The sequence below is a fragment of the Panulirus ornatus genome, chromosome 46 (genome assembly GCF_036320965.1).
Source record: "Panulirus ornatus isolate Po-2019 chromosome 46, ASM3632096v1, whole genome shotgun sequence".
Taxonomy (NCBI): domain Eukaryota; kingdom Metazoa; phylum Arthropoda; class Malacostraca; order Decapoda; family Palinuridae; genus Panulirus; species Panulirus ornatus.
The window spans coordinates 23549492-23561991 of NC_092269.1; the positions used below are offsets into that span (position 1 = coordinate 23549492).

At 40.0% G+C, this 12500-nt stretch overlaps 1 protein-coding gene across 1 annotated transcript in view; it reads left to right on the forward strand.

The window, feature by feature from the left end:
* Window positions 1–12500, forward strand: part of LOC139763157 (glutamate receptor ionotropic, delta-2-like) — a 24047-nt gene that overhangs the window by 3438 nt on the left and 8109 nt on the right. The window contains exons 3-6 of the mRNA XM_071688865.1: window positions 397–581; window positions 950–1186; window positions 1393–1571; window positions 2081–2243. Of these exons, the coding sequence (XP_071544966.1) occupies window positions 397–581; window positions 950–1186; window positions 1393–1571; window positions 2081–2243 (764 nt within the window). The remainder of the gene's footprint in view (window positions 1–396; window positions 582–949; window positions 1187–1392; window positions 1572–2080; window positions 2244–12500) is intronic.

Sequence of the window (12500 nt, forward strand, 5' to 3'; positions counted from 1 at the left end):
GGAGGGAACGAGGAGAAGTGGGAGACCAAATTGGAGGTGGAGGAATGGAATGAAAAAGATTTTGAGCGATCGGGGCCTGAACATGCAGGAGGGTGAAAGGAGGGCAAAGAATATAGTAAATTGGAGCGATGTGGTATACCGGGATTGACGTGCTGTCAGTGGATTGAATCAAGGCATGTGTATGGGGGTGGGTTGGGCCATTTCTTTCGTCTGTTTCCTTGCGCTACCTCGCAAACGCGGGAGACAGCGACAAAGCAAAAAAAAAAAAAAAAAAAAATAAATATATATATATATATATATATATATATATATATATATATATATATATATATATATATATATATATATATATATATATATATATATGATTTTGAAAGCTGTATTGTTACCTTTCAGCTGAGCTCTGGCTGGCGCTGTTGGGAAGCGCCCTAGCGTACGGTGTAACCCTGTGGCTGCTGCAGAAGACGTGGTGGTGGTTGGCAGGAGGTCATGCTGTCAAGTTCAGTGTTGCTCTCCAGTACAGCTGGGGAACCCTCTTGGAACAGCCTCCCTCCGACCCCTCCATCAACGACTCCGGGAGGGTATGTGTTATTTCTCATGTACTGGTGAAGTATTAAAGCTTTCCTCATAACGTATTCTTCACCCTAACCACTTGATACTTTCCCCTGTAGATGCCCATCTATCATTCATTTCCTTGACTATATTTGATCCGTAACATTTTCTTTACCCCAGACATTGATGCTCAGACTCGTTAATAGTTAACTATTCTTGGGTTCCCTATTGCTTAATACGTATCCAAACTGTTAACGTCTTGACGTACCCATCACTCATGATGGTGATGAGGTGAACGTTGATAGTCTACTGTACCCTTGACTACTGTTATTTACTGTATCATTGTCATCATATCTAGCGTTCATTATTAACCTTATCACAACTGACGCATGTGCAGCTGCTGGTAGGATGGTGGCTCATGTTCTGTGTGGTCATCGACACATGCTACCGTTCATCTCTGATCGCACATATGACTGTACAGGGCAAGACTCGCCCGCCGGAGTCCTTTGAGGACCTCGTGAAACAAGATGGTTGGAAGTGGTGCACAGAACCATGGTTTCTCAAGGGAATACCTTTTGAATACCTGTCTCAGCATAATGACCCAGTTGTGAAGCAGATATATAAGGAGATGGAGGTTTGTTATACTGTTTTATAACAACTGTTGTGATTTATCAAGTACATTAGCACACAATGAATTTCAAGAACAAAAATAATGATCTAGAATTTGAATCCGTTGGTAAAATTCCTCTCATATGCGGAAAAGGTTATGGATTCTGCTTCCATAAAGCTTTGCTGATATTTGACTCATGTGGATCCTGTTATCATATCGCTATACACCAGGTGCTGAGAGCGGATGAGGCGCTGAAGAAGGTATTAGAGGGAAGCTACTCTTTAATCGACCTGGAGAACTACATCTCTATAATCATTGACTCCCGCTGGGCCGACAGTTTTGGTAATACACCCTTCTACATCAGCAAAAAAGGGATTACTATGATTGCGTCGTTTGGATGGAGCGTTAGGCAAGTATTCAACTGTCACGTATGAAGCATATCTTTTCTATCTTCATTCTTTCAAACCTCCCACATGTGTAATTAATACGTAATTCACATTTAATAAGTGATTACTCTTAGGTCTGTGGCAGGGTATCGAGAGATCTACTACACTATGATAATCTCAAACCATTCTGGACTCCCTCGACGTAGCCCATATACCTTTACATCTTTATTAAGTTATCTTTGTCATAATGTGTCCTTCTCACTTCCCTTTTCCTAGACTGCATATTTTTATGGAAGGCATTTCTTATTATTTAATGTTTGTTATTGTTAAGGTAATATTCATTGTATATCAAAATGCTGTACGTTAACGGAATTAATGCCATCTTCTGCTGGATAGTCATTAAGAGAGAAGTCTTGCCACGTTGTTTAAGAATATATGTAAAAAGAATAATTTTCATATATAGCCTATCAACTTGATGCAAATTTGAACAAATTATAATATCTCGACATTACATCATTCATCATAATTCCAGAAAAGGGGCGCCATTTTACCACCGGTTTGGTCAGCTGATGTTCCGGTTGAAGGACGCGGGCATCATAACTTACTGGATCGACGACGTGATAGCTACGCGAGTGAAGAAGAACAGGGAGACGATAGCGGAAGACCCACAACCTGACCTCGGGGATACACTAGATGTAAACATTCCGTTTTCCTCGTCATCTCTCACGTCTCACACTAACCATTATCATCACAGTCTCAGAAAATGTAAACGTAAAATGAGAATCTGTATAGCAAACATTGTATTTCTTTACTTATTCTTACAACTATATTACGGTATTCTTAGTGTATTTCGGTAAAATATTGGCTTTCAAAAGTAGTTTTAATACCGCGCTCAGAATTCTTTATCCATGGTTAGGTGGTTACCTTTTCTAACCTGGGGCTCCCCAGGGTCGAACGCATAGATTCGAATTCTGGTGGTAGCCGTCAGTCCACAGTCAACCCAGCTGTTCATCCACTATTAGGGTTTTGGTGGATGAAATAGGTAACTAGGTTATACTAGGTTGCGGGAGCGTTGAAGAAACTGTGGAAGGCAAGAACGATACTTAAGAGAGAAAAATGGGTTTGTTTAAAGTAAGAGTGGCTCCAGAAATGTACGGTTACGAAACCTGGGCAATACATGGCGTTGCGGAAGAGTGTGCATGTGTTGGAAATGAAATGTTTGAGGACAATATATAGTGTGACGTGGCATCATCGAGTAAATTATGATAGGGTAAGAGAGATGTGTGGTAATAGAAATAATGTGTTTGAGAGCTGAAGAGGGATTGCTGAAATGATTTGCACATATGTACAGAATGAGTAAGGTAAGATTGAAAAAGATGATATATATATCAGAGGTGGAGGGAACAAGAAGAAACGGGAGACCAAATTGGAGGTGGAATTGAGGGAGTGAAAAATATTTTGAGCGATCAGGGACTGAACATACAGGAGGGTGATGGGCGTGCAAGGAATAGTGAATTGGAACGATGTGGTATAGCGGGGTCGACGTGCTGTCAATGGATTGAACCAGGGCATGTGAAGCGTCTGGGGTACACCATGGAAGGGTCTGGTAGTGGATAGGGACTGTGGTTTCGATGCATTTCACATGACAGTTAGAAAATGAGTGTAAATGAATGTGGCCTATTTTGCCTGTATTTCTGGCGCTACCACGCTAAGGCAGGGGGATAGCAATGATGTTTTCCTGTGGGGCGGGTTAGGGAAAAGAATGGATGGAGGTAAGCAAATATGAAAATGTACATGTGTATATATGTGATGTCAACACACACACACACACACACACACACACACACACACACACACACACACACACACACATATATATATACATATATATATATATATATATATATATATATATATATATATATATATATATATATATATATATATATATATATATATATATATGTATATATATATATATATATATATATATATATATATATATATATATATATATATATATATATATATATATATATATATATATATATATATATATATATATATATATATATATATATATATATATATATGTGTGTTTTTTTTGTCGCTGTCTCCCGTGTTTGCGAGGTAGCGCAAGGAAACGGACGAAAGAAATGGCCCAACCCACCCCTATACACATGTATATACATACAAGTCCACACACGCAAATATACATAGCTACACAGCTTTCCATGGTTTACCCCAGACGCCTCACATGCCCTGATTCAATCCACTGACAAGACGTCAACCCCGGTATACCACATCGATCCAATTCACTCTATTCCTTGCCCTCCTTTCACCCTCCTGCATGTTCAGGCCCCAATCACACAAAATCTTTTTCACTCCATCTTTCCACCTCCAATTTGGTCTCCCACTTCTCCTCGTTCCCTCCACCTCCGACACATATATCCTCTTGGTCAATCTTTCCTCACTCATTTCCTCCATGTGCCCAAACCATTTCAAAACACCCTCTTCTGCTCTCTCAACCACGCTCTTTATAATTCCACACATCTCTCTTACCCTTACGTTACTTACTCGATCAAACCACCTCACACCACACATTGTCCTCAAACATCTCATTTCCAGCACATCCACCCTCCGGCGCACAACTCTATCCATAGCCCACGCCTCGCAAACATACAACATTGTTGGAACCACTATTCCTTCAAACATACCCATTTTTGCTTTCCGAGATAATGTTCTCGACTTCCACACATTCTTCAAGGCTTCCAGAATTTTCGCCCCCTTCCCCACCCTATGATCCACTTCCGCTTCCATGGTTCCATCCGCTGACAGATCCACTCCCAGACATCTAAAACACTTTACTTCCTCCAGTTATTCTCCATTCAAACTTACCTCCCAGTTGAATTGACCCTCAACCCTACTGTACCTAATAACCTTGCTCTTATTCACATTTACTCTTAACTTTCTTCTTTCACACACTTTACCAAACTCAGTCACCAGCTTCTGCAGTTTCTCACATGAATCAGCCACCAGCGCTGTATCATCAGCGAACAACAACTGACTCACTTCCCAAGCCCTCTCATCCACAACAGACTTCATACTTGCCCCTCTTTCCAAAACTCTTGCATTCACCTCCCTAACAACCCCATCCATAAACAAATTAAACAACCATGGAGACATCACACACCCCTGCCGCAAACCTACATTCACTGAGAACCAATCACTTTCCTCTCTTCCTACACGTACACATGCCTTACAATCTCGATAAAAAACTTTTCACTGCTTCTAACAACTTGCCTCCCACAATATATATATATATATATATATATATATATATATATATATATATATATACATATATATATATATATATATATATATATATATATATATACATATATATATATATATATATATATATATATATATATATATATATATATATATATATATATATATGTATATATATATATATGTATATATATATATATATATATATATATATATATATATATATATATATATATATATATATACAGGGTTACAGTAATGGGTGATTTGAAGGTGAGTAATGTGGCAGTTGAGGGAATAATTGATATACATGGGGTGTTCAGTGTTGTAAATAGAAATGGTGAAGAGCTTTTAGATTTATGTGCTAAAAAAGGACTGGTGATTGGGAATACCTGGTCTAAAAAGCGAGAAAAACATAAGTATACGTATGTAAGTAGGAGAGATGGCCAGAGAGCGTTATTGGATTACTTGTTAATTGACAGGCGCGCGAAAGAGAGACTTTTGGAAGTTAATGTGCTGAGAGGTGCAACTGGAGGGATACCTGATCATTATCTTCTGGGTGCTAAGGTGAAGATTTGTATGGGTTTTCAGAAAAGAAGAGAGATGTTGGGGGGAAGAGAGTGGTGAGAGTAAGTGAGCTTGGGAAGGAGACTTGTGTGAGGAAGTACCAGGAGAGACTGAGTACAGAATTGAAAAAGGTGAGAACAATGGAAGTAAGGGGAGTGGGGGAGGAATGGAATGTATTTAGGGAATCAGTGATGGATTGCGCAAAAGATGCTTGTGGCATGAGAAGCGTGGGAGGTGGGTTGATTAGAAAGGGTAGTGAGTGGTGGGATGAACAAGTAAGATTATTAGTGAAAGAGAAGAGAGAGTCATTTGGACGATTTTTGCAGGGAAAAAATGCAATTGAGTGGGAGATGTATAAAAGAAAGAGACAGAAGGTCAAGAGAAAGGTGCAAGAGGAGAAAAAGAGGGCAAATGAGAGTTGGGGTGAGAGTGTATCATTAGATTTTAGGGAGAATAAAAAGATGTTCTGGAAGGAGGTAATTAAAGTGCGTAAGACAAGGGAGCAAATGGGAACTTCAGTGAAGGGCGCAAATGGGGAGGTGATAACAAGTAGTGGTGATGTGAGAAGGAGATGGAGTGAGTATTTTGAAGGTTTGTTGAATGTGTTTGATGATAGAGTGGCAGATACAGGGTGTTTTGGTCGAGGTGGTGTGCAAAGTGAGAGGGTTAAGGAAAATGATTTGGTAAACAGAGAAGAGGTAGTGAAAACTTTGCGGAAGATGAAAGCCGGCAAGGCAGCAGGTTTGGATGGTATTGCAGTGGAATTTATTAAAAAAGGGGGTGACTGTATTGTTGACTGGTTGGTAAGGTTATTCAATGTATGTATGACTCATGGTGAGGTGCCTGAGGATTGGCGGAATGCGTGCATAGTGCCATTATACAAAGGCAAAGGGGATAAGAGTGAGTGCTCAAATTACGGAGGTATAAGTTTGTTGAGTATTCATGGTAAATTATATGGGAGGGTATTGATTGAGAAGGTGAAGGCATGTACAGAGCATCAGATTGGGGAAGAGCAGTGTGGTTTCAGAAATGGTAGAGGATGTGTGCATCAGGTGTTTGCTTTGAAGAATGTATTTGAGAAATACTTAGAAAAGCAAATGGATTTGTATGTAGCATTTATGGATCTGGAGAAGGCATATGATAGAGTTGATAGAGATGCTCTGTGGAAGGTATTAAGAATATATGGTGTGGAGGCAAGTTGTTAGAAGCAGTGAAAAGTTTTTACCGAGGATGTAAGGCATGTGTACAGGTAGGGAGAGAGGAAAGTGATTGGTTCTCAGTGAATGTAGGTTTGCGGCAGGGGTGTTTGATGTCTCCATGGTTGTTTAATTTGTTTATGGATGGGGTTGTTAGGGAGGTGAATGCAAGAGTTTTGGAAAGAGGGGCAAGTATGAAGTCTGTTGTGGATGAGAGAGCCTGGAAAGTGAGTCAGTTGTTGTTCGCTGATGATACAGCGCTGGTGGTTGATTCATGTGAGAAACTGCAGAAGCTGTTGACTGAGTTTGGTAAAGTGTGTGAAAGAAGAAAGTTAAGAGTAAATGTGAATAAGAGCAAGGTTATTAGGTACAGTAGGGTTGAGGGTCAAGTCAATTGGGAGGTAAGTTTGAATGGAGAAAAACTGGAGGAAGTAAAGTCTTTTACATATCTGGGAGTGGATCTGTCAGCGGATGGAACCATGGAAACGGAAGCGAATCATAGGTTGGGGGAGGGGGCGAAAATCCTGCGAGCCTTGAAGAATGTGTGGAAGTCGAGAACATTATCTCGGAAAGTAAAAATGGGTATATTTAAAGGAATTGTGCTTCCAACAATGTTGTATGGTTGCGAGGCGTGGGCTATGGATAGAGTTGTGCGCAGGAGGGTGGATGTGCTGGAAATGAGATGTTTGAGGACAATATGTGGTGTGAGGTGGTTTGATCGAGTAAGTAATGCAAGGGTAAGAGAGATGTGTCGAAATAAAAAGATCGTGGTTGAGAGAACAGAAGAGGGTGTTTTGAAATGGTTTGGGCACATGGAGAGAATGAGTGAGGAAAGATTGACCAAGAGGATATATGTGTCGGAGGTGGAGGGAACGAGGAGAAGTGTGAGACCAAATTGGAGGTGGAAAGATGGAGTGAAAAAGATTTTGTTTGATCGGGGACTGAACATGCAGGAGGGTGAAAGGAGGGCAAGGAATAAAGTGGATTGGATCGTTGTGGTATACCGGGGTTGACGTGCTGTCAGTGGATTGAGTCAGGGTATGTGAAGCGTTTGGGGTAAACCATGGAAAGTTGTGTGGGGCCTGGATGTGGAAAGGGAGCTGTGGTTTCGGGCATTAGTGGATGACAGCTTGACGCTTCACATGCCCTGGTTCAATCCACTGAAAGCACGTCGACTCCGGTATACCATATTGTTCCAATTCACTCTATTCCTTGCACGCGTTTCACCTTCTTGCATGTTTAGGCCCCGATCACTCAAAATCTTTTTCACTCCATCTTTCCACCTCCAATTTGTTCTCCCACTTCTCCTCGTTCCCTCCACCTCCGAGACATATATCCTCTTGGTCAATCTTTCCTCACTCATTCTCTCCAAGTGACCAAACATTTCAAAACACCCTCCTCTGCTCTCTCAACCACACTCTTTTTATTTCCACACATCTCTCTTACCCTTACATTACTTACTCGATCAAACCACCTCACACCACATATTGCCCTCAAACATCTCATTTCCAGCACATCCACCCTCCTACGCACAACTCTATCCATAGACCACGCCTCGCAACCATAAAACATCGTTGGAACCACTATTCCTTCAAACAAACTCATTTTTGCTTTCCGAGATAATGTTCTCGACTTCCAAATATTCTTCAAGTCTCCCAGAATTTTTACCCCCTCCCCCACCCTATGATTCACTTCCGGTTCACTGGTTCCATCTTCTGCCAGATCCACTCCCAGATATCTAAAACACTCTACTTCCTCCAGTTTTTCTCCATTCAAAGTTACCTTCCAATTGACTTGACCCTTAACCGTACTGTACCTAATAACCTTGCTCTTATTCACATTTACTCTCAATTTTCTCCTTTCACACACTTTACCAAACTCAGTCACCAGCTTCTGAAGATTCTCACATGAATCAGCCACCAGCGCTGTATCATCAGCGAACAATAACTGACTCACTTCCCAAGTTCTCTCATCCACAACAGACTGCATACTTGCCCCTCTTCCCAAAAGTCTTGCATTCACCCCCCTAGCAACGCCATGCATAAGCAAATTAAGCAACCATAAAGACATCACACACCCCTGCCGCAAACCTACATTCACTGAGAACCAATCACTTTCCTCTCTTCCTACACGTACACATGCCTTACATCCTCAATAAAAACTTTTCACTGCTTCTAACAACTTGCCTCCCACACCATATATTCTTAATACCTTCCAAAGAGCATCTCTATCAACTCTATCATATGCCTTCTCCAGATCCATAAATGTTACATACAAATCCATTTGCTTTTCTAACTACTTCTCACATATATCCTTCAAAGTAAACACCTGATCAACACATCTTCTACCACTTCTGAAACCACAGTGCTCTTCCCCAATCTGATGCTCTGTACATGCCTTCACCCTCAAAATCAATACCCTCCCATATAATTTGCAAGGAATACTCAACAAACTTATACCTCTGTAATTTGAGCACTCACTCTTATCCCCTTTGCCTTTGTAGAACGGCACTATGCAAGCATTTCGCCAATTCTCAGTCACCTCACCATGAATCATACACACATCAAATAACCTTACCAACCAGTCAGCAATACAGTCACCCCCTTTTTTTAATAAATTCCGATGCAATACCATCCAAACCTGCTGCCTTGCCGGCTTTCATCTTTCGCAAAGCTTTTACTACCTCTTCTCTGTTTACCAAATCATTTTCCGTAACCCTCTCACTTTGCACACCACCTCGACCAAAACACCCTATATCTGCCACTCTATCATCAAACACATTCAACAAACCTTCAAAATACTCACTCCATCTACTCACATCACCACTACTTGTTTTCATCTCCCCATTAGCGCCCTTCACTGAAGTTCCCATTTGCTCCCTTGTCTTTTGCACTTTATTTATCTCCTTCCAAAACATCTTTTTATTCTCCCTAAAATATAATGATACTCTCTCTCCTCAACTCTCATTTGCCCTTTTTTTCACCTCTTGCACCTTTTTCTTGACCTCTGCCTCTTTCTTTTATACATCTCCAACTCATTTGCATTTTTTCCCTGCAAAAATCGTTCAAAAGCCTCTCGCTTTTTTCACTAATAATCTTATTTCTTCATCCCACCACTTACTACCCTTTCTAATCAACCCACCTCCCACGCTTCGCATGCCACAAGCATCTTTTGCGCAAGCCATCACTGCTTCCCTAAATGCATCCCAATCCTCCCCCACTCCCCTTACCTCCTTTGTTCTCACCTTTTTCCATTCTATATTCAGTCTCTACTGGTACTTCCTCACACAAGTCTCCTTCCCAATTTCACTTACTCTTACCAGTCTCTTCACCCCAACATTCTCTCCTTTTTTGAAAACCCCTACAAGTCTTCACCTTCGCCTCCACAAGATAATGATCAGACATCCCTCCAGTTGCACCTATCATCACATTAACATCCAAAAGTCTTTCTTTCGCGCGCATATCAATTAACACGTAATCCAATAACGCTCTCTGGCCATATCTCCTACTTACATACGTATACTTATGTATATCTCGCTTTTTAAACCATGTATTCCCGATCACCGGTCCTTTTTCAGCACAAACATCTACAAGCTCTTCACCATTTCCATTTACAGCACTGAACACCCCATTATACCAATTTTTCCCTGAACTGCCACATTACTCACCTTTGCATTCAAATCACCCTTCACTATAACCTGGTCTTGTGCATCAAAACCACTAACACACTCATTCAGCTGCTCCCAAAACACTTGCATCTCATGATCTTTCTTCTCATGCCCAGGTGCATCTCTCTCCATCAACTTTCAGTTTTACCCATATCAATCTAGAATTTACTTTCTGACACTCTATCACATACTCCCACAACTCCTCTTTCAGGAGTATTGCTACTCCTTCCCTTGCTCTTGTCCTGTCACTAACCCCTGACTTTACTCCTATGACATTCCCAAACCACTCCTACCCTAAAGCTTCGTTTCACTCAGAGCCAAAACATCCAGGTTCTTTTCCTCAAACATACTACCTATCTCTCGTTTTTTCTCATCTTGGTTACATCCACACACATTTAGACACCCCAATCTGAGCCTTCGAGGAGGATGAGCACTCCCCGCGTGACTCTTTCTCCTGTTTCCCCTTTTAGAAAGTTTAAATACAAGGAGGGGAGGGTTTCTGGCCCCCCGCTCCCGTCCCCTGTAGTCGCCTACGACACGTGAGGAATGCGTGGGAAGTATTCTTTCTCCCCTATCCCCAGGGATATATATATATATATATATATTATATATATATATATATATATATATATATATATATATATATATATATATATATATGAATATATATATATATATATATATATATATATATATATATATATATATATATATATATATATATATATATATATATATATATATATATATATATATATATATATATATATATATATATATATATATATATATATATATATATATATATATATATATATATATATATATATATATTATATATATATATATATATATATATATATATATATATATATATATATATATATATATATATATATATATATATATATATATATATATATATATATACATATATATATATATATATATATATATATATATATATATATATATATATATAAATTCCTCCCCTCCTTGTATTTCAACTTTCTAAAAGGGGAAACAAAGGGAGGCGTCACGCGGGGACTGCTTATCTTCATCGAAGGCTCAGACTGGGGTGTCTAAATGTGTGTAGATATTATCAAGATGAGAAAAAGGAGAGATAGGTAGTATGTTTGAGGAAAGGAACCTAGATGTTCTGGCTCTGAGTGAAACGAAGCTTAAAGGTAAAGGGAAAGAGTGGTTTGGGAATGTCTCGGGAGTAAAGTCAGGGGTTGGTTGGCGGACAAGAGCAAAGGAAGGAGTAGCAATACTCCTAAAATAGGAGTGGTGGGATTATGTGATAGAGTGCAAGAAAGTAAACTCTAGAGTGATATGAGTAGAACTGTAAGGGGATGGAGAGAGATCGCTGATTATTGGTGCATATGCACCTGTGCGTGAGAAGAAAGATCATGAAAGGGAAATGTTTTGGGAACAGCTGAGTGAATGTGTTAGTAGTTTTGATGCACGAGACCGAGGTATAGTGATGGGTGATTTGAATGCAAAGGTGAATAATGTGGCAGTTGAGGGAATAATTGTGTTACATGGGTAGTTCAGTGCTGTGAATGGAAATGAAGAGCTTGTAGATTTGTACGCTGAAAAGGGACTGGTGATTGGGAATACCTGGTTTAAAAAGAGATATAAGTATACGTATGTAGGTAAGAGAGAAGGCCAGAGAGCGTTATTGGATTAGATGTTAATTAATAGGCGCGTGAGGGAGAGACTTTTGGATGTTAATGTGCTGAGAGGGGCAACTAGAGTGATGTCTGATTATCATCTTGTGGAGGGGAAGGTGAAGGTTTGTAGAGGTTTTCAGAAGAGAGGAGAGATTGTTGGGGTAAAGACAGTGGTGAGAGTAAGTGAGCTTGAGAAGGAGACTTGTGTGAGGAAGTACCAGGAGAGACTGATTCCAAAATGGATAAAGGTGAGAACGTAGGACGTAAGGGGAGTGGGGGAGGAATGGGATGATTTTAGGGAAGTAGTAATGGCTTGCGCAAAAGACGCTTGTGGCATGAGAAGCGTGGGATGTGTGCACATTAGAAAGGATAGTGAGTGGTGGGATAAAAACGTGAAATTATCAGTGAAAGAGAATAGAAAGACATTTCGACTATTCTTGCAGAGAAATTATGCAAATAGCTGGAAGATGTAAAAAAGAAAGAGGCAGGAGGTCAAGAGAAAGGTGCAAAAGGTGAAAAAGAGGGCAAATGGGAGATGGGGTGTGAGAG